This window comes from Pelophylax lessonae (genome assembly GCF_965119305.1).
Source record: "Pelophylax lessonae genome assembly, chromosome: 4".
Lineage (NCBI taxonomy): Eukaryota > Metazoa > Chordata > Amphibia > Anura > Ranidae > Pelophylax > Pelophylax lessonae.
Window position 1 is genome coordinate 135,476,461 of NC_138771.1, and position 23,971 is coordinate 135,500,431.

General features: G+C 42.1%; 1 protein-coding gene across 5 annotated transcripts in view; it reads right to left on the minus strand.

The window, feature by feature from the left end:
• VPS13C (vacuolar protein sorting 13 homolog C) overlaps positions 1-23,971 on the minus strand; it is a 555,353-nt gene that overhangs the window by 514,364 nt on the left and 17,018 nt on the right. For all 5 annotated transcript variants that reach the window (XM_082257056.1, XM_082257055.1, XM_082257057.1 and 2 more), the window contains exons 3-5: positions 15,867-15,910; positions 12,369-12,411; positions 10,320-10,415 (exon numbers count right to left, since the gene is read on the minus strand). In XM_082257056.1, the coding sequence (XP_082113182.1) occupies positions 10,320-10,415; positions 12,369-12,411; positions 15,867-15,910 (183 nt within the window). The remainder of the gene's footprint in view (positions 1-10,319; positions 10,416-12,368; positions 12,412-15,866; positions 15,911-23,971) is intronic.

Genomic DNA, 23,971 nt, shown 5'->3' on the forward strand with positions numbered 1-23,971 from the left:
TCTGTCAACTGACTGTATGGAGAGGTGCTGAGGTTTAAAAGGATTATTCCTAACACTTTTATAATTAAAAAATAACAGGAGAAAGATAAAGAAAAGCAGGGAGTTAGTAGTACTAGTCTACTTAAATAAATCTAAAAAACGCATTTAATGTAGGTTACCTCAACAGTCCAGAGACATTAATAATTTGATTAACAAATACCTAAAATAAAATAGGCTTTTTATGGTTTCTGTAGAGACAGAATTAGTCATATGATCCACCCAGTCCATTTCATATTCTTTTGCCAAATGTTTTTTAATTGACACAAGATGTGAGTCATACATCACAAGCAACTAAAGGCTGCTACAGGGTGCTGAAGTTTTAAAGCTCTTACCAAAGTAAAAAAAGATTTAATGTACTCCTTGAGGCTAGTCCTTAAAGTTGAACTCCAGTTAAGATGAACTAAAGTTTTCCCTCTCCCCAGGGGGACGCGACAAGGGTGCCCAATCTTGCCTCTCCTATATGCTCTGGCTATTGAGCCACTGGCTATTGCTATAAGAGACCACCCTGACATACACGGACTCTGCTCTGGGACTCATCTGGCCAAGATCGGTCTATTTGCAGATGACATGGTCCGGTACCTTGCTGACTCTGGCCCTTCCCTATTAACGGCACTGCAAGTTATAACATGCTTTGGTAAGTTTTCGGGTCTCACAATTAAATGGGACAAATCAGATTCTCCACCTTGATGTATTCCCCCCCTCGGCCGCACAGGCGGCACTGCCACTGACTCGAGTCGCCATGTTTAAACACCTTGGGGTACTGGTCACGCGTTCTTTGTCTGATTATATCCCACTAAACATTGAACCCCTTTATGACCTTGATAAGCTCAAAACGCAGGCCTGGGCGAGACTCCCCTTGGGGGTTACGGGACGGGTGGCTTTGATCAAAATGATCCTTCTACCTAAAATTCTATACGCGCTATGGCATTCCCCAATTTACATTTCCTTTAGATACTTTATGATCCTAGACCGACTGCTCAGGACGTTTATGTGGGGTACTTGTCGACACAAGCTGGCGTGGCGACACACTCAGAAACCTACGAAATTGGGGGGGGACTGGCTGTGCCCGATTTTGAAGCCTATTACCATTGAGGCCCAACTTTCACATTTATTTCATGTGGATAAACTCGACCATTGTAGGTATCTCGCGCTGGCGTGTAATTTTTTGGGTGCCCAGTGCCCACACCCGTTTTGTGACATCCTACGCGGAGAGGGCAGATTCCCCGGCCCCTCCAACTGTGGCAGCACCTCGGCCAATTTTAGGAGTGTGTGGGATATTGCACTGTCTAGGACTGATAGCCCGACAATACATGCTATGACTCCCTTGTGGTATAACAGACATCTCCCAGAGTTGCTTAAAGTCCCTGACACTGGCTTGTGGATAGCTCACAGGATCTATTTCCTATCTCACGTTTTACACACTGGCGCCATCAAAACATTTGCCCAACCTTAGGAAGAATTTAATTTACCCAATCACATGCTCTTTCGGTACATGCAAACCAGACATGGTCAGGACTCGCATAAGCTTATTTCTATTTTATATGCTTTTCTTACTACTAATGCCACCTCTAGTTTAGGTTACAGTATCAAAGATCCTTGGGTGAGCGACACTGGAGACTTGGATGATGATGAGTGGAGTGATGCCCTGGAGGCCCGCACGTTGGTCTCTCCAAAGGCCTCAGATAGGTGTACATTACTCATAGGACCTATCTCTCCCTTGACAGACTGGCTAGATTTGACCCATCCCGGGACTCCACCTGCCCCAGATGCCTTCTTGAGGTTGGTACCTTTGGTCATTTACTCTGGCACTGTCCTCGTATCCAGAGCTTTTGGGCGCAGGTGGTACAGTTCCTCCACGACCGAATGGGCACTCCTGTGACACTAGACTGCAACTATGTCTTTTGGGGATACTCCCTGATAGTGACATGGACAAGTACAGAGTCAGATTCCTCCATGAAACATTGTTCTGTGCCCGGAAGTTAATTGCCCGTATGTGGATTCAATCGTCCCCACCCACGTTAGCCGCCTGGATTGGGGATATTAATAACTCTCTCTCCCTTACAAGAAAATGATCTAAATTAGGGGTTGCCCATGCCGTTATCATAAAATATGGGACAGGTGGCTCCAGGCCTAGTCCACATGCACACCTTGATTGCTCAATGAGACTTTGACTATTATCTGCTGGCCCGTACTGGCAGAGTCCCGGTAAGCAGTGTCCCAACCTGTCCTGCTGCAGTTCCCACGTGGTTTTACTCCATTGTTGTATTTTACATACATTTTTATTGTTTCTCTCTTACATAATGATTTCAGTGTATTTTGTTTACTCCTACACATTTGCTGACTGCCTTGCTTGTATTGTTACAAGCTTGTATTGTTAAAGATGAACCACAGTTATGCTTTTTATTGCATAGTTATAGCTTGATCCAGTTTGAACCAATATAAGTACACATATACCATGCCTGTGGGACCACCATGGAAGTGGAAAATCATTCTAGTAGCCGCCACTACTACAGTGATTACCGCAGTCTTCCAGGTTCTGTGTTGAGCAGCTGCACTTCTGCATAGTGAATACGAGTTGCTTATTCTGGGCAGATGCCATCGACAGAAAGCTTTGTATTTATTTAAAAATGATTGCAAGGTGTTCTCAGATTAGACAAGGTGGGGATTGTGACATCACCATGCCCCCTTCCCCTTCATTCAAAGTATTAACAGCTTTAATACTGGGCACTTTCACCCAATTCCTGCCCAGGCCAATTTATCTTCTTCACTTATGTGTGCTTATGAGGCTGCACTGATAAGATGCGTTGATGGGCATTGATGAGGTGGCACTTGTGGGGCTGCACTGATGATCAGTGCCCTGATTAGAAGTGTAAACAATGTACTGACAGCCTTGCCGGTCATCAGCAATTCTTTCCTCACACAGACAGAACATGATAACCAGCAAGTCTGCCAATAACCAGCAAGTCTGTTTACATGTGATCAGCTGTGATTGGACACAGCTGATTACATGGTAAAAGGGACTTTTGACTGTTTACCGCAATTTGTGATCAGCTGTGTCCAACAGACACCACTTTCACAGAGTGTCCCCAATGCACGCCCCAGGGTCAGACTCCCTCCAGGAACTGGAGGACCACGCTGTCGCCGTTTTTTTGCTGTAGTGCGGGGGAGAAGTAGGTAATACTTAGGGCCTGTGTCAATGGATTTCGGGCTTATGTCGAAGCTATTCGTTTGAGACACTTCTGAGATCAGTCAGAATTCACTGATAGGTGCTTTTAACCTGCAGTTCACCTCCTACTGAAATGCATTTGACCTGCAAATTTTGCATTCTTTTCTAGACTTATATAGGAATGCAAAAGCCAACGAAAGCAAACAAAAGCTCGCTGACATAGGGCCTAAAGCTAGTCAGTCAACTAAAGTAGAAGAGGGGCAGCACAGTAAACTTGGCCATGAAGAAAGAAGAATACATTCAGAATACCATTTTGGATCTATTGTGGTCACATTTCCCCTCTTAGCTTAAACTGTTTCTGATGGCAATTATTAGTTAATGTTTAGAGTCTAACTTTGAATTTCAATTTTCATGGTCATGTCCCTAATCCTCTCGTTTGAGAAAGTAAAAAACAATTGGGGTTCTTTAAACATGTATGCGGTGTTGCAAAATTTACCAGAAATGTATATTTGACAGTATTTAGTGATTTCTTTTTCGTAATCTGCATACTATACACATTCTGACTCCACTGTTTATCTGGTTTTCTAGTCTAGAAATAAGTCTTTTATAAGTACGAAAAACATCTAAATGGGGTTAATTTTTTAGCAGATTTTATTATAGTTCTCCAATTTCCTCTTGTAGATTAATGACACAAAACAAAATTGTTTTGAGGACTGTGTGTTGGTATGACTATTTGATTTTAGTCTGTTTTGGAGCTGGGACCACGTGAATGGTTTCATGCGTGTTCACTTGTGAAGCTATGTGTCATATGTTAGCAGTATATAAACTATATATAGATAGATATTACTATAAAATGGTTTCTCATATTCATTACAGTATAGTGCTGTAGAGGAAAGGATGAATTTAACACCCAGTTAAGCGATCCAAAGAGCCTTGGAATTGCTACCATTCCTGAAAAAAGCTAGTAGCTTGGCTGTCATGGGGACTTTCTGGCTTCAGGAATTTTAAGTGACTGGCTAACCAAGAACAAGTAAAGCTGATCAGGCGTTTTACCTGCTGGATATTTTACAAAATAAATAGGAAGAAAGTAGGACTTCAAAGGATGCACTGGTAATCCCATAAGGAAACACAAGTACTCAGCAGATAAAAAATAGGAAATTTATTGTGACAACATGGTAAAAAATATTTTATATTAAAACCATATTATATAGAAAAAAATGTATGATAAATTCAATACAGTATCTCCCCAAACAAGGTAGGTACAGTATCTCGCAAAAGTGAGTACACCCCTCCCATTTTTGTAAATATTTTATTATATCTTTTCATGTGACAACACTGAAGAAATTACACTTTACTACAATGTAAAGTAGTGAGTGTACAGCTTGTATAACAGTGTAAATTTGCTGACCCCTCAAAATAACACACACAGCCATTATTGTCTAAACCGCTGGCAACAAAAGTGAGTACACCCCTAAGTGAAAATGTCCAAATTGGGCCCAATTAGCCATTTTCCCTCTGGTGTCATGTGACTCGTTAGTGTTACAAGGTCTGAGGTGTGAATGGGGAGCAGGAGTGTTAAATTTGGTGTTCTCTCTCACCATCTCATACTGGTCTCTGGAAGTTCAACATGGCACCTCATGGCAAAGAACTCTCTGAAAAAAAAAAATTGTTGCTCTACGGAAAGGTGGCCTAGGCTATAAGAAGATTGTCAAAATCCTAAAACTGAGCTGCAGCACGGTGGCCAAGACCATACAGAGGTTTAACAGGACAGGTTCCACTTAGAACAGACCTCGCCATGGTCGGCCAAAGAAGTTGAATGCACGTGCTCAGCATCATATTCAGAGGTTGTCTTTGGGAAATAGACGTACGAGTGCTGCCAGCATTGCTGCAGAGGTTGAAAGGGTGGAGGGTCAGCCTGTGAGTGCTCAGTCCATATGGCACACACTGCATCAAATTGGTCTGCATGGCTGTCATCCAAAGTAACAGGTTCCTTTACTATACAGTGGGTACGGAAAGTATTCAGACCCCCTTACATTTTTCACTCTTTGTTATATTGCAGCCATTTGCTAAAATCATTTAAGTTCATTCTTCTTCCTCATGAATGTACACATAGCACACCATACTGACAGAAAAACACAGAATTGTTGACATTGTTGCAGATTTATTAAAAAAGAAAAACTGAAATATCACATGGTCCTAAGTATTCAGACCCTTTGCTGTGACACTCATATATTTAACTCAGGTGCTTTCCATTTCTTCTGATCATCCTTGAGATGGTTCTACACCTTCATTTGAGTCCAGCTGTGTTTGATTATACTGATTGGACTTGATTAGGAAAGCCACACACCTGTCTATATAAGACCTTCCAGATCACAATGCATGTCAGAGCAAATGAGAATCATGAGGTCAAAGGAACTGCCTGAAGAGCTCAGAGACAGAATTGTGGCAAGGCACAGATCTGGCCAAGGTTACAAAAAGATTTCTGCTGCACTTAAGGTTCCTAAGAGCACAGTGGCCTCCATAATCCTCAAATGGAAGACGTTTGGGACAACCAGAACCCTTCCTAGAGCTGGCCGTCCGGCCAAACTGAGCTATCGGGGGAGAAGAGCCTTGGTGAGAGAGGTAAAGAAGAACCCAAAGATCACTGTGGCTGAGCTCCAGAGATGCAGTCAGGAGATGGGAGAAAGTTGTAGAAAGTCAACCATCACTGCAGCCCTCCATCAGTCGGGGCTTTATGGCAGAGTGGCCCGACGGAAGCCTCTCCTCAATGTAAGACACATAAAAGCCCGCACAAATCTGCAACAATGTCAACAATTCTGTGTTTTTCTGTCAGTATGGGGTGTACATTCATGAGGAAGAGGAATGAACTTAAATGATTTTAGCAAATGGCTGCAATATAACAAAGAGTGAAAAATTTAAGGGGGTCTGAATACTTTCCGTACCCACTGTATATACCTACCTCGTTTGGGGAGATACTGTATTGTATTAATCATACATTTTTTCTATACGATATGGTTTTAATATAAAATATTTTTTTACCATGTTGTCACAATAAATTTCTTATTTTATACCCGCTAAGTATTTCCTTATGGGATTGCTGGTGGCTACCTTTAAAGTCCTACTTTCTTCCTATTTCTTTTGTCAAGTACTTTTTGGATGTAGTGCCACATATTTCTGAGTCAAGTCTCAAATCTGCTATATACTCTGCTGGATATTTTGTTCTGGCTCACTCAAAGCGTTTTCGTCTGGTGGTAAGCATGGCAGCCCATGAATTAGCATTTTCAGAAAAAAAAAATTATCAAAGGCCACGTACAGTGCATCCGGAAAGTACAGTACTAACATCGCCTCACTTTTTCAACATTTTGTTATGTTAATGAAAAACGTCACCAGAGCGCTCTGGACCTCAGACTAGGTCAAAGTTGATCTTCCAACAGGACAACGGCTCAAAGCACACAGCCAAGAAAAACAAAGGAGTGGCTATGGGACAACTCTCCGAATGTCCTTGAGTGGCCCAGGCAGAGCCCAGACTTGAACCTGATTGAACAGCTCTAGATACATCTGAAAATGGCTGTGCTTCTTATCCAACCTGATAGAGCTTAAGAGGTCCTGCAAGGAAGAATGGGAGAAACTGCCCAAAAATAGGTGTGCCAAGCTTGTAGCATTATACTCAAAGGTGCTTCAACAAAGTATTGTGCAAAGGCTGTGATACTTCTAGACACGTGATTTTTTTATTTTTATTAAATTTGCAAAGATTTCTAACAAACTTCTTTCACATTGTCAATACGGGGTATTGTTTGTAGAATTTTGAGGAAAATAATTAATTTAATCAATTTTGGAATAAGTTTGCAACATAACAAAATGTTGAAAAAGAGAAGCGCTGTGAATACTTTCTGGATGCACGGTTTATAGCTTTCATGACAAGCTTCCTTACGACATATTTGTTTCCTGATTTGTGGGACTTTAAATTCCTGAACCTTACTGCAGTCCAAGTCCTTTTATACATATTTGCCCATTTGCTTCTTGCCTACAGTCTTGGTGTGTAATGCAACCTTTTTTTCTGAAATGTAAAGTGTCCATGCTCAGGTAAATTATGAACAGCAAAAGTTGTTTTAAAATAACCCTCATTGGCCTAAGTAGGGCCAAGATTCCAAGAATATATTCTGTGATACTGACTGGAATGCAAGATTGAGGGCCACGCTAATGTGTTCTGCTCGTAAATCATCATTTCCATTTTCTCAGAGAGATGTGGGCAGAATCTGCCTAGACTGCTGGTAGGAGATGAGAAAAAAAAAGGAGAAGTGGGACGGGGGGGGGGGGGTGGGACGGGGGGGGAGGTGACATGGAATGTGATCTGCACTCCTGTTGCCCACTTTACTGAATTGTTGTGAAGGCTTGTCCCCTTTCTCCATGTAAATAAGAGTAAGGGTCCTTTCACACGGCCGCTCCGTGTGAAAGGTCCGCTGCGGGACTTTTTTTTTTTTCCACGGAGCGGATGACATTTCTGTCATCCGCTCCGTGTGCCTGCATATCATCCCATCCGTTTGCGGATGATATGCGGACATAATGTAAGCATATGGCACTGCGGATGTCAGCGGATGACACCGCTGACATCCGATTTTCCTTTCTTTCCGTTTTTTACACGGAAGAAGAAATAGAGTTCTGTTCCATTCGAAAAAACGGAACAGAACTGAAAGGAGGAAAATCGTATGTCAGCGGATGGTATTCCACTGACATCCGCAGTACCATTCACTTACATTATGTCCGCAAATCATCCGCAAACGGATGGGATGATTTGCGGACACACGGAGCGGCCGTGTGAAAGGACCCTAACAAACATATTTTTAACCACAACAATTGGACATATATTGTCGAGCCATCGCTAAGGTAACAACTTCTGTGATCCATCAGCTTATAAGCATTTGACTAGATGTCAGATATTTCAATAGATTTTTGTGGAGTAAAAAAATAGCACGGCCATAGGATAGCAGAGATTAAAGTTTCTGGAATTAGCACAGGACAGGACATTATTCCCACCAGCAGGCAAGATGTATTTACTAACCACACTGACCTCTCTTACTCTAAAGTTAGGTTTAAAGGAAATCTATCCATGTGTGGAGAATACCATAAAAATCTCCATGTGTGGAGAATACCATTTGGCTTCCTGCTGGAATGCACTCTAGGCTCTGCGTTAATATAACACTGACAATGTAGACAAACAGGTTCAGCTTCTCTGTTTTTGTAGATATAGAATTGCATCGTAATCATGAGTGTCTTCCTAAGTATTTATTGTGAAACAGATTAAAAAAGCCTTGTACACACCACTCAGCTTAGGTGGGAGCCGCTGTACTAACAATCTGATGTTAGTACAGCAATCTCCCTTGCTGTGCTACTGTGTCCTGACATTAGCTTCAAACCCCCCCCCCACAGGACACTCTAGCTCTGGTCAGTGCTCTAAACGGGCTGATCGGGAGCCAGTCGGCAGACCTTTTTCAGTCATAAGCCTTCGACAGAAGCTGGGAGCACAGCCGGCTTATGTCGGACTGGCTGCTATGCCAAATGTCGGGCGGTTTCTACTGAACCAGCCGATGCTGGCCAACATTCGGTCCGTGTGTACTAGGCTTAAGCCACTTCCTGTTCCCACACTGAAGTCAACTAACTGAAATCAGGAGAAGGCACACACTACTCAGCACAGCATACCCACAGATGTAACTCCAGTACTGTGCTTTTGTTATCAGTCTCTAACCATTGTAAATTAAAGCATTACCATGCAGCCTTACTTTGTTTTAGACATTTTACTGAGCACTTATATCCACTGTGCATCTGTGCAGCCCACAGTAACGGCAAATTCCCTGTTTATCGTATAATAACCATCTTCATTTGGTGTACATTACCCTTCACTGTGCAACTATTATTCAGCATATATTACCCAAGTGTGTCCAACCTATTCAATATACACAACTCCCAGTTTGTCTTGATGCTTTATGTTAGGCGACCCGCACTAGGGATATCCAAGCACTGGTTTACCACATTACAGCAGAACTGCTGTCAACTGTACCCTTCAAACTATGGCATCCTAATCTCTGTCCTGTTTATGCACTAAACAAAAAGTAGTTCCCCTAGTTAATATATTTGCCAAGGTCTAAATCACCCAACACTGGATTACTTTCATCACAACAATCCTGCCAGGCCCAGGGGAGGCTTAAAATTATTTTTGCTTACTAAGAGATTCCCTTAAAATGGTAGTGCATACTAGCACAATATGGCAATCCAATACGGGGGGGGGGGGGGGCAGTATGTTTAGGAATCGAAAATAAACATTTATACTCACCTAGAAGGCTGCGGCACCAATCCCACCTGCATCTGTCTCCCAATGCTTCTAGACCAAGAATTGAATGATGTCAGCCAACATCAGACATTAGCCTGCTGTCAGCTGAAAACAGATCACAGGAGAGCAGAATGAAATGCACTCCTGTGACCCACAGGAGAAGTAGAGCCAAAAGAGCTTTGGCCTTTAATAACTTCACTACCATCAAACTTAACTGTTTTGCATGCGCAGATGCGCCACAAAGTTGCAGCATAGTAACACAGTGCCTCCTGGGATAGCTGTGATGTAGAAATCCCAGGAGGCAGAGTGGGCTGGCATAGACAAGAAGCCAGGGAGTGCTGCCTGACAACACAAAAATAAAAATTTGAAATACTTTTTTTTAGCATTTGTGTAAAAATGAGGAGTAAAATAAGGAAATCTTGTTTTAGCCCCTATTAACATTGGCGCGATTTGACACGAAATTTTACAGGTCAAATCGCAGCCTATTGCTGGCAACAGAACCGTCGCAATCGGTACAACGTCAACTTTGTGGCGCCGCACTGATTTCCAAAATTAGTTCCTGCACTACCTTTGGCGACTTCAAGGGTGACATCAATAGACATCTGTGCCCGCACAGATGTCTTCCAAGTCGCCCCTGAATTCGGACTAAAATGCGGCTTTTAAATCGTGCGAGTTCAGATGAAGTTGCATGATTTCAAAGCCGTGTTCAGTGTGAATGAGTGCTCAATGAGTTAAGTTCCGCCTTAATCTTATAGCTTGACTATATCGTTATTCAAAAGGCATACTCACTAGCTCCAGGTACCACCAAGAGATATAAACCTTCAAGCTTAGCGACCACTGCATCACCATATAAATTCTTCCAAGGGATTTTCAGAGTAAGTTTCTCTGTTAAACAAAAATATATCATCAGGCAATTTATATAGGAAAAGAAGGAGAAAGTGTGCATAGCAAGACTCTCGCTATCCTACTGTATCTTGTCTTTGCCATATATTTCAATAGAACTCTATGCACTTGTCATTAAAAATATTTTACGCATTTGTACTGCCTAGATTACTCCCCTTGTTTCATTGTATTGTGTCACTGGAGATTATAGTGCTACATAAATTATTATGGCTAAAAGCCCCATATGGTATGAGGGGTTTAAATCATACAGGAGTTCTGAAATCTATAGTTTATTTCTGAACAGGCAACTAACATCTGTTCCAGAAAATCACGTCAGCCCATCGATAGTTAACATGCAGATCACCCTATCTTTTCTACCAATCGCCAACTTCTGATGAAAAGATCAAACTGCGATTTTCAAAGCTTGCGTATATGAACATCTGTGTGTGACTTTGATATTTGTCTAATAAAGGGTTCACTGATTTTATGCACTTAACACACAATCCAAAGAGAGAATGCTACAACCATGGCAACTAAGCACCATTTTTGGAAGGTGAGGGAAGAAATTATTCAAGAGGTTGCCTGGGATTTGTTTTAGGCCATCTTTTAATCAATTAAAGCAGCTGGAAGACAAATACCTTAAGAATAATATTAAGTTATTAATGAAAAACTTGCGTAAGTAAAATAGACAATGGGTTTACGGTGAATTTAAAATGAAAGCTAAGCATAATTAGGGACAGCCACACCGATTTGAAGCACCTATAATCTGAAATACTCAGAAAAGGTATTTTTAGATACAGCACCAGTAAAGGGAAACTCCACAAATGTTTTTCAGTGGATATATTCCTGTAACTCGCCCTTGTGCCCTAAATAGCTTACACAAAGCACAATTTACTGTCAATGTCAGAAATTACTCAGTGACATAAAATGATCCCTGCCCAATCCCTCTCATAAAGGTCAGATTAGGAAACAAATTCCATCTGCCTGTGGAAAAAAGTGCAGTACAACACTAAAAAAGAAAAATTTCCCAAATGACAATTAAGCCAAGTTTACACTTAAAGTGGTTGTAAACCCTCTCATATACCCAGTGAAGTGAATAATCTCAGGTGATGCACAGAGATTAAACAAATCCTCCTACATAGGTTGCGCTTGTTTATCAGGAGTCTTCTATTCCCTACACTCCTTCAGAAGGGCATAATCGTATTAAAATCCTTCTCCATCTGTAAGTATAACAGAGGAGGGGATGAAGACCTGCAGTTACAGTGGAAAGGCACATAGAACCCACCCCCCAACCCCTTCCCACAGCATGCAGGAGCAAAGGAAGAATATAGAGCTGTGTTCTGAATAGACATAGTTCCCTCTCCGACACAAATTTTATCTCATGTGTCAGGAAAACTTCTCAGAAGTGACTCATGCTGATAACAGAGGAACGAAGCACCAGAGAGAAACAACACTTGCAGCTTTGGAGAGAGACAAGAAAACACTACAGATATACTGTGTGCGCTTTGTTTAGATTTCATGACTGAGGTATTGGTATTGCACAGACCGGCTGCCTGAACCTCCTTTTCTCGGGTACCCCCCCCCCAGCACTCCTGGCTCCTCCTGGTCTCGATGGGCCCTTATAGGAAGCTGCTCCCTACAGGGGTCTACCTGCCGGCTTGCTCCCAAGCCGTGCTGTGTGCATCAAGTGACATACACAGTGCCACTTGGCTCCCCCCTCCCCCAATCCCTTGTCACAGGATTTGAATGACAGCAGTGGGAGCCATTGGCTGTTAAAGGAGGAAGAGAGGAGAGCAAGGCTACCAGCGGCACTGGATCAAGTAGTGTCAGGCAAGTGTTCGCAGAGAATGCATTAAGGTAGAAAACTTTTATGCCTTTACAACCACTTTAAAATAAAAAGGCCAAAAATGACAGTTTAACATAAAGCTACAACTTCACTAAATATAAAATACGCACCAATTAAACCGGCTTTTACTTTAAAGGGCACATCAAGTTCACTCTGAAAGGGAAAACCGTATTATTTGATATGAACTATAACAAAAGGTTAAAATTAGCATTTTCATTTATTAAAACAAACGCACATCAAGTCAACTTTTGTCTTGTCCAGCTTTCAGTCCCTCATAATTTCCTTCTTTTACATAATACAACTTCTTACTCTTGCTTTTAGGGTACATGACTCCCCCTTTCTCCTCCAATTACAAGTTTCATCTTAAAAATACCTACCTGCCTTCTGAAAGATGTTTACTCCAAGTCAGATCAGCTGCTTACTATAGTATTTGTAGTATTTCTATTTCTCTCCCCTGGCCAGGGGGGGGGGGTTGTGCAGGATAGAAGCACCAAATAGGAGCCTCTGCCTGTGCAAACAATAGCCTTTGCCTTGCACAGAACGTGCCCTGGAGAAACACAAATGTCAGAGAAGCAGCAGGTCAGGACCAAACACAACTACAGTGCATTGCGAAAGTATTCGGCCCCCTTCAACTTTTCGACCTTTTGCCACATTTCAGGCATCAAACATAAAGATATACAAGTGGGACACAACCATGAAGTGGAACGAAATTTATTGCCTATTTCAAACTTTTTTTAACAAATAAAAAAAACGGAAAAATTGGGCGTGCAAAATTATTCAGCCCCCTTAAGTTAATACTTTGCAGCGCCACCTTTTGCTGCGATTACAGCTGTAAGTTGCTTGGGGTATGTCTCGATCAGTTTTGCACATCGAGAGACTGAAATTTTTTCCCCATTCCTCCTTGCAAAACAGCTCGAGCTCAGTGAGGTTGGATGGAAAGCGTTACTGAGTAGCAGTTTTCAGTTCTTTCCACAGATTCTCGATTGGATTCAGGTCTGGACTTTTACCTGGCCATTCTAACACCTGGATATGTTTATTTGTGAACCATTCCATTGTAGATTTTGCTTTATGTTTTGGATCATTGTCTTGTTGGAAGACAAATCTCCGTCCCAGTCTCAGGTCTTTTGCAGACTCCATCAGGTTTTCTTCTAGAATGGTCCTGTATTTGGCTCCATCCATCTTCCCATCAATTTTAACCATTTTCCCTGTCCCTGCTGAAGAAAAGCAGGCCCAAACCATGATGCTGCCACCACCATGTTTGACAGTGGGGATTGTGTGTTCAGGGTGATGAGCTGTGTTGCTTTTACGCCAAACATAACGTTTTGCATTGTTGCCAAAAAGTTTGATTTTGGATTCATCTGACCAGAGCACCTTCTTCCACATGTTTGGTGTGTCTGCCAGGTGGCTTGTGGCAAACTTTAAACGACACTTTTTATGGATATCTTTAAGAAATGGCTTTCTTCTTGCCACTCTTCCATAAAGGCCAGATTTGTGCAGTATACGACTGATTGTTGTCCTATGGACAGAGTCTCCCACCTCAGCTGTAGATATCTGCAGTTCATCCAGAGTGATCATGGGCCTCTTGGCTGCATCTCTGATCAGTCTTCTCCTTGTATGAGCTGAAAGTTTAGAGGGACGGCCAGGTCTTCATAGATTTGCAGTGGTCTGATACTCATTCCATTTCAATATTATCGCTTGCACTGTGCTCCTTGGGATGTTTAAAGGTTGGGAAATCTTTTTGTATCCAAATCCGGCTTTAAACTTCTCCACAACAGTATCTCGGGCCTGCCTGTTGTGTTCCTTGTTCTTCATGATGCTCTCTGCGCTTTAAACGGACCTCTGAGACTATCACAGTGCAGGTGCATTTATACAGAGACTTGATTACACACAGGTGGATTCTATTTATGATCATTAGTCATTTAAGTCAACATTGGATCATTCAGAGATCCTCACTGAACTTCTGCAGAGAGTTTGCTGCACTGAAAGTAAAGGGGCTGAATAATTTTGCACGCCCAATTTTTCAGTTTTTTATTTGTTAACAAAGTTTGAAATATCCAATAAATTTCGTTCCACTTCATGACTGTGTCCCACTTGTTGTTGATTCTTCACAAAAAAATTACAGTTTTATATCTTTATGTTTGAAGCCTGAAATGTGGCAAAAGGTCACTGTATCTCTAGAACACTGGAAAATATTTAGGGTTCCAACTTTTATGCTTTTAATTTAAGTATTTCTAAACCCAAAAACAAAAATGTCATATGTTGCAGCTTACCCATCCTTGGTAGCTGAATTTTCATATGAGGATCCTACACTAATATACTAATAATACACCTCCTGTCCATTTATGACTAAACTCAATTCTCAATTGCATCTACCGAGGCAGGAATAGTTTTTAAACAGACAAGACTTAAGGCTCGGTTCACACAGCTGCAATGGTAGACATCGCATGTGATTCGGAGCGCACTGCTCTAAAAAAAAATCACATGTGATGTCTGTGTGATGCGAATTCAGCCATACAGATAGTATGGCTGAATTCGCATCTGATTCAGCACAAACACGCACAGGACCCTTTTTTGGGTCCGCAGCAGAATCAGATCGCATGGTGGTTCACACCTATGCGATCAGATTCATGTCCGAATGTCAGATCACACTGCGATATGTGAACTGATCTGGGGGTGTCGTTAACTTTGAATTGACATCCCCAGCGATTCGCATATGGCAGTGTGAACTGCCTGTGCTGGGAATGCGATGCAGGAAGATTTGCAGGGATCCCGCATTGCATAAGTGTGACTTAAACATGCCTGCCATTGTTCACATGCATTAAATGGCAGATAGATGGGATCATTAGTTTACACAACAATAAAATTATCTATTCCAGCTCACAGGACGTGACAAAAACACTGCAATTTTGGCAAGATCCACAGATATTTTCTGTACTAGATGAAAATGTTTATGGCCTAAGCCCCCGTTCACACTGGGGCGACCTGTGAGGCGACCTGGTCGCCTCACAGGTCGCCGTTGGTCGCCTGCCATACAGAAGCTATGGACTCGTTCTAATAGGAGCGACACAAGTCGCTCCGACTTAGAAAAAGGGTCCGGCGCTTCTTTGGGGCGACCCGGAGCGACCTGCATAGATTTCAATGTTATGAAGTCCGTGTCGGCCGCTCCGGGGTCGCGGGGCGAGCAGCGCGCCGCGACCTGTGAGGTCGCCCGGCAAAGTCGGGTCGCTGCAATGTGAACGGGGCCTAAAAGAAAAAAAAAAAAAAAAGAAAAACAAAGCAGCCACAATATTCGGTAAACTGCAACAACTGTATTGTAATGTAAGCAAAATAAACATTTCTTTCCATTTCAACCTAAACATAATCAAGGTATGCAGGTAGCTGCCATATTGCTTGCACTGTTAAGCTCTGGACAATACCTTGTTATATTATTAATAATGGAAATTAATTGCATAAGCTTGACATTTTACTACATTACTTTACAGTAAGTAGTGCTATGTGTACTTGTATGATGGAGAATAAATGTATGTTGCTTTTCAAAATAAATCGATAAATTAAACTGGGCAGTAACATGTAACTTGGAAAATCAAAATAACTCCAAACTAACACACCAGTGCATTTTCTCGAATCCTCAGGTTCTCAAGTGACACATTTCCTAGAAGAAAAAAAATAAAAAAGGATTTCAATACACAACTTAGACAAAAGAAAGCAAACAGTATAAAGTTGGCCACACATGAAATTTGGCCGGTTCAGTAGGGAATCATTTGATCATATTCTGTATAAGGTACATGCTAAAAAATCACTTGATCATCATATTCTAACAGCAGCAGGTCCCACTGTCAAATTACAAAATCTTGGCTGGGGGAGGGGAGTTAGGGGGAGGGGATTCCTCTATCCACCTTTTCATTTGTGTGGATGGAGGAATCTTTTTTTTTTTCATTTAGCCCACCAGCTAACAACAACAAAAATTATAACAGTCTATGGCCAGCTTAAAGCAGACTTTCAGTAATTTTTTAATCTTTCCATCTATTAAATCTTCTGTCCTGTTGTTTTAACTTTGGATAGTAAAGTTCTGGCAGTAAATACCTTATACAGCCCACTTCCTCTTTCTTGTCTGATAATTAGCCTAGGCTAATGACATCATGCACAGCTCTCTTCCTCTCACTCTTGTGAGAGTTTGCCAGCAAGTAATGAGGAGTGAGTAATAGGAGAGCAAATGAGAGCCACAGAGCAGGGGGGGGTTGTATGAGGGCGGAGATAATAGGAGACTGCATAGATCCATGAGTATTCATCAATAGAGGAGAAACGTACAGGCAAGCAGTGGTGTGTGTGTGTCTATTTATGTGTGTGTGTGTGTGTGTGTGTGTGTGTGTAAATCCAGGAAGTGAACAGCAGCAGCTTCAGCTGCCCACAGTTAAAATGGCTGCAACCAGACATGGTGGAGGGAGGATTTCTGCAGCATATTTGGCAAGTACAGAATCCCAGTATATACAAAAAAATATGTAAAGTGGTTGGAGGGAAGCTTCAGAATGGCAAATATGTTTTTATTACAAATTATGTGAGTAGATTGAAGATTTCTCAGGTTTGTCAAGTTAATTGGGACAAATCAGTCTCGCTTCCCTTGGACCCTCTGGAGGCAAATTTACTACTGGAGACCTGAAAGATTGTATTAACATGTCTTATTACATTTCATATATATTTCAGCTTATGCCCATTCCATGATGAAATATGGGCCCTTGCATTTACTTAGTAACGAGCTAGACTGACACCCATTCATCCACCTTGGACAGCAGCCAGCTGTATTTTGCATTTAGACGACATGTTAAACCACCTCTCCATTCATTCATTTGAACACTTGACAGTTGGATATTTTGCATTTAGATTAGAAGACATTTTGCATAGAGATTGCTGACGCCACCCATAAACAATTGACAATTGCTTACATTAACACAGACAAGCTGAACACAGACGGACCGACTCTACAACAAAACACCTCATATTGACACAAATGCATAGGGAAACAAAAGCCTTTCATGTACTGTTCTGTCTGATATGTGCTAACAGTTAATTTGACTGATGAATTGTAAACCAGTTTGGATCAGTTTTTCCCGCTCAAAACATGCCTTAAATATGAGCTACACTTGCAATAAAATCAGTTGTGACTGCGCTAAGTTTGAGTGCTATGTGTCGTCATAACTCCCGGCCGGACGAGAGGGAATTCACTATCTAGGGGGGTTGGCAACTGCAGGGCTGTATATCATCGTGATTGCCTCCTGACGAGAATTGAGCTAACAAGACCTCTCAAATTAAACTAGTTGATACTTTCAAGTATTTGGGGTTGATTGTGTCCCAGAACTCAGCCATGTATTGGGACTTTAACCTAGTCCAATTTCTGGCTAAATTTAAATCTGAATGCACTAAATCGGGGATCTCCAAACTACGGCCTTCCAGCTGTTGAGGAACAACACGTCCCATGAGGCATTGTAATACTCTGACATTCACATACATGACTAGGCATGACTAGGAATGAGGCAAATTGTAGTTCCTAAACAATAGTTTGGAGACCCCTGCACTAAATTATGCAAATTTCCTTTCAGGTACAGGTCATTCCAAGCTTATTATTATTATTATTATTATACAGGATTTATATAGTGCCAACAGTTTGCGCAACGCTTTACAATGTGAGGGAAGACAATAAAGTTACAATACAATTCAAAACAGGAGGAACTAGAGGGCCCTGCACAATTGCTTTATGAAAAAAATGCAGTACCACACCCCAGAAAGTACTTCCCAGCCTCACAACGTCTGCTGTCTCATGGTTCCAACCATGGTTATTTTATCAACTGTAGGCAGGAACATTCACCTTACAGCAGAACCAGCACGCTATCTTTTTCATCAAAACAGGTAACGGCAAACACAACACTAGGCTGTGAGGGCATTTCTTTGTATACTTCTCTGTGGCATGACAAAGAAAGAATAAACTACAAGGCTTTAGATTTTGGTACAAGCAGAGCATACTGTACATGACGTACAATAAATATACGTGCGCCACACCATTAAAAAGAACTAGACTCTTCAGAGTGAATATGATCTTCCGAATCACAGATCCTTCCAATATTTGCAAATACTTGCATTGGTGGCTCACATATTAAAGGTACAACAAAATCCAATAATACAAACACTAGCATAGGCTGGTTCTAGAAAGGGACTTATTTTCCAACTCTGTTGCTTTGCTGGGGTTTTTCGTCTTTCTCTGGATCAACTGCGGGTATAGGATTGTATGGTTGGGTTTTCTTTACTGTTTTTTGTTTTTTATTGATTGAGCCAGATGGACTTGTGTCTTTTTTTCAACCTAACTATGTACTATTGGCTGTTATATAGTAAAACACATACACAAACTAACATACCAGCTAAAGCAGGGTGGGAAGAATTTTTGGGACATTACTTGAGTACTTATGGCCACAGCCTACATTAACACAGCTTTTTATTTTGCAAAGGACTTATCCCACACCTGGGTTATATTTATGGCATCATAGACACACCCCTGATTGTCCAGGGTGTGACAGAGAACCAGCAGACCTCATCCATATGCTATGGGGATACCCTAAATTACACAGCTATTGGCGAAAGGTTGTCAATTTTATATCCTCAATTTAGCAAGTTAGTGTACCACTTGACCCTAAAACATGTTTGCTAAATATGGTAGATTACACAGTTATTTCAACAGATGCACAGGTTCCCAATATTGCACTGCTGTATGTAGCTCATAAAATCATAGCACAAAAAAAATGACTTCCTCCCAATCCCATCCCGCTGTTCCAGACTGGAAATCTCAGGTTAACAATTAACTATCCCATGAAAAAAAAATAGTATTTCAACACAGAAAATATCTGAGGAAATTTGAAAAGCTGTGGAATCCCTACTTGGAGGTACCAGGTCTGGCTCCAAATGCACTAATAGCACATCCTTTGTTCTTATATTTGCCCTGATAGGGCCTTTTGTGTTTATGTTAACAGAGGAATTCAGATGAGCAACATAATCTAGGGCAGCCTTTTTCAACCAGGGTGCCCAGGCAAAATGCCTAAGAATGTATCAAAATATGTATACAAGCCGGCAGGTGGATGAAGCCTACCTTTAAGTTATACAAAGCCACAGGTTTTAATTATGCACCATTAGGACTTTGACACCGGCATCCTAACAACCAATGAGGTCATCAGTTCATAATGGAGGATGTCTGTCGCCTCCATAGCATCCGTGTTTGACCCTCCTGTGCCCCTCTCCCTCACTGGGGTCACATTAGCTGACTGATGGGACATATGTATAATGTAGAATTGACTGATGAGAGAAATTGAGGGACAAGAGAAACATAAAAATACTAGTCAATACCAGTGTGCAAAAGTGTGTTTGCTTTGGAAGAATAAATCACCCCTAAAGTTGAGTGTCCTAGGTGTGTGGATGTTGCTGCATTATGCAAAACTATCACAATAGTTTTTATGTTTTAGAATGGGTTGCCTCGAGACTGTGAATTTAAAGGTTGCCTTGACTAAAAAAAAAAAAAAAAAAAAAAAGTTGAGAAATACTGATCTAGGGTATATCCTATTGTTAGACTTGTGGAAGATTGAAAGGAGATACGGTTTATTGAGGGTCCAAGGTCCTTCTAGTGGGCCCTGTGCTCACTGCCCAGCACCGTGGAGCTCGATTGGCATTTGCCATTGAACACCGGAATTGGCAGGGCTGTCACTGGCGCCCTGTGCTTTTCCCAGAACAGATTGGGTTCACCCTGAGCACATGTGACAGAAGTGAAAGGGTCTGGAGAAGCCATGCAGAACATTATACTGCCTGTAACATCGTTCAGGATGACCGGTTTGTGGTGGGTCAGTGATGGTCTGGGGAGGAATATCCATGTAGGGACGCACAGACCTCTACAGGCTAGACAATGGCACCCTGACTGCCATTAGGTATCGGGATGAAATCCTTGGACCCATTGTCAGACCCTACGCTGGTGCAGTGGGTCCTGGGTTCCTCCTGGTGAGCGACAATGCCCGTCCTCATGGTGAGAGTATGCAGCCAGTTTCAGGAGGATGAAGGAATCAATACCATTGAATGGCCCATGCTCATCTGAACTAAATCCAATAGAACACCTCTGAGACATTATGTTACGGTCCATCCGATGCTGCCAGGTTGCACCTCAGTCTGTTCAGGAGTTTAGTGATGCCCTGGTCCAGATCTGGGAGGAAATACCCCAGGACACCCTCCACCATACTTTTAGAAACATGCCCTGACGTTTGTCAGGCATGCATACAAGCACGTGGGGCCCATACTACTGAGTACCATTTTGAGTTGCAGCAATGAAATTTCAGCAAAATGGACGAGCCTGCTGCATCTTTTTTCACTTTGATTTTCGGGGCGTCTTTGAATTCAGCCCTCTGAAGGATGATAATTTTCATTTCCAACAAACGATGTGCATCCTTTTATTCCTAACACATTACCCAGTCCATATCAGTATAGATATCCAGCATGATATTTCTGCCCATTGACATATATGTTTTTTTTTTAAAGTGTTCCTTTAACTTTTTAGAGCAGTGTACATGCCATGTCTTGTTTTTTGTATTACTGAAAACTGCGCAATAGTTGAAGAAAAAAAAAAAAAACTTGTGGGTAAAAACAAACTAAGCCTGCCACTACATAACAAATAAATAGGGTGCTTGGCTCACAGCCTTGCAAACACCCGGTACTTCCGGTATGAAGGCACAGGTTAACAGCTTCCCTCCTGAAGTGTTCAATGCCAAAGCAGCCAACAGGTGAATCGGAGCAATATCACACAGGGTGAAGCTTGATCAGCCCTGTATAAGGTAAGACTTTTCTGGGATGAAAACACTGGGACACATGTGGCTGCACTAATGGGTGCTGATAAGGCTGCTCCAATGTGGCTGCACTGATGGGTGCTGATGAGGCTGCTCTGATGAGGTTGTGCTGCTGGGTGCTGAAGAGCCTGCACTGCTGGGCCCTTGAAAAGGGTTAACTATGACTATAAATATTGTTTTAGCTTACCCTATCTTCACTGGAAGAAAACATTAGCATGTGGCACCGTGAGAGCTAGTAAGAAGGGCTTCCCGCAAAGGCTTGTTAATACAGCACTACAACAAGGGGAGTTGTAAACAAAAAACTGACCTAAGTCAGCGCTCACTGACTCACAGTGGAAGGTAAATGCAAAGACCATATGTGCAAAAAACACACAAGCATACATAAACATATCATAATGGTAAGGCCAAAAATTCTAAAGGAAGAGGGGGAAAAAAATGTATATATAACAAACAAGTCAAGGTGGGAGTGCAAAAACCTCATCTATGAACGAAGTCCTTCCACAGTCCGGAAAAAAATCAGTGTGGATGATTCATTTTTAACTTAACACAAGTGTCACATTTGTTGAACAATTTTTTGTACAATAATTTGTGTATAGTTCATAGACAGGGCTTTTTCTCCCTTTTGATCTCAATGATACTGTTTTTATTGTGGCTAATTACAGTCATTGTTCACTTAATGGGCTTCCCTGCCTGTGTTTCCTATATAAGTGTTTCCAGTGGAAGGGCAGGCCTGCCTGATGAAGGAGGAGGTCCTCCAAAACGACGTTGCGGCCTGCCCTCCACACTCTATCCAGCTCTCTGGTTCCTGTCAGACTCCGTGGAGGAACTGACAGGTCGCTGACATCACATCCGGTTCCGGGTCACTGCTTTCATCGACCCTGCTGTACACAGACATTTGCAAGGCTGCCCATCCAGGGAGCCTGCGCCACCTACAGCAGCAACCGGCACCTGTATCATAGACACTGCCACACAGCACAGGATCGTTCAGCAGGTCCCCGGAACATTCTTCCCTCTGACCATCACACTGTATCATGAGTTGTAATTAATAGTTATAGCATCGTTGGCTGGGGTTCCCTGGGATCGGAACAGTATTTCAAGGGGTCCTCTGTGTTGAAAAAGGCTGCCCTAGAGAATAAAATGGGGATTGTTGCAATTTTTTGTTTCATGCCACATGGTAACTTTCAGCGTTTTTTTTTTTTAAACACATTTTTTTGGAAAAAATTAAAGTCGTGAATTTCAGTGCATGCAAACACAATAGAACACCCAATTTTGACAAAATATATTATGTTACATCAAGTAAATAGATACCTAATATGTCATGCTGGAAAATAGCGTATGCCCACAGAATGGCGGTAAACTACGGTACCTAAAAATCCCCATAGGGGATGCTTCAAAAGCCGTTACAGGTTGCCAGTTTAGAGCAACACAGGAAGTCTGGAGGCTCTCACTCTGACATTCTCGGCAATACTTCACGTGTGGTGCGATCACCGTTTACATATGCGTGCAGGCCTTACGTATGTGTTCGCATTTGCACATGAGCATGGGGGGACGGGCGCTTTAAAATTTATTTTTTATTTACTTTATTTCAAACTTTTTTTTACATTATCCCTTTAATTTTTTTGTTTATCAGCTTTATTGCTATTACAAGGGATGAACAACATTCCTTGTGATGTCGAAAAGCATGAAGTATCCTCTTTATGGAGAGACCTGGGGTCTATTAGACCCCTGATGTCTCCCCCGGCCTCCAAAGCATTAAACCGTGATTTGATTTAAGATAGCTTTTGACTCCAGGGGTTTGGTGGTTTCTGGAAGGCCTCTGATTCTAATGTTAGAAAATTTACTTTGGTTTTCATAGTCACCGAATTCCAATAAAATAAGCATTTTATTTTGAGATCCTGTCTGTAGGAGTGCTCTTTCAGTAATTCCAGGGCCTCTGTTCTATGATCCAGTTGCATGGTGTCAGCTTTAAGAGAATTTAGTTCCTGTGTAAATAATTATTTCATTGCTCTAAGGAACTGTTGCGGGTCAGGCTTGGTTGGGGAGGGCTTTTACATCCTTCTGTCCCAATTTGATTTTAGTTTACTGGCAGCAGGAAGACAGTGGGTGCTGGGAGAATTAGGGATATGGAACTGACCTACAGGGCCCTCTGCTCCATGTGGGCCCTATGCTCCATGTGATCTTCTACTGTGTCTGAGCTTTAAGCAGGCTCAATAGGGATGTACACTGGCCATAGCTGCCATCGTAAGTGCAGCCTAAACATGTTTTTTCTACTTTACAGCTCCTATTTGTTCTATTTGCACAACATTGTTTCTCCTCTTTTCTGGCATCTCTGGTGTGTCCCTGTGAAAATGTGTTCCCCTGTGGTGTTATTGTGGTAGATAAAGCTGGAGCTCCAAGGATCTGCTGCTTTACAGCTCATGGCCAGAACACACCCACCTCATCACAAGAGATTGTGTTCCTCAATTTTTACAGCTGTTTGCAGCCACAATCTAAGACGAACCTATCTAACCCTGTAAAGCAAAACTCGCTATACATACCTTTTCTGAAGCCGATCCGATCCCACGCTGAGCTGTCAACAGCGGATTCTTGGTGGAGGCGGGGGTACAGAAGAGGCCGCGACAATGGAAGCCCCATAGTAAGGTTATGGGTGACGTCACTTCCTAGACATTTCACAGCTGTTGTTGGCTGTGTCCTGCACAATGCTTCCTGCGCTGGAGACCGGACTGGACCAGATTCAGAAAAGGTCTGTAGTGCGAGTTTTGCTTTACAGGGTTAGATAGGTTAGTCTCAGATTGTGCCTGCAAGTAGATTTAGAGATTTTCGATTTAGGCTGGAATTCCCCTTTAATCTTA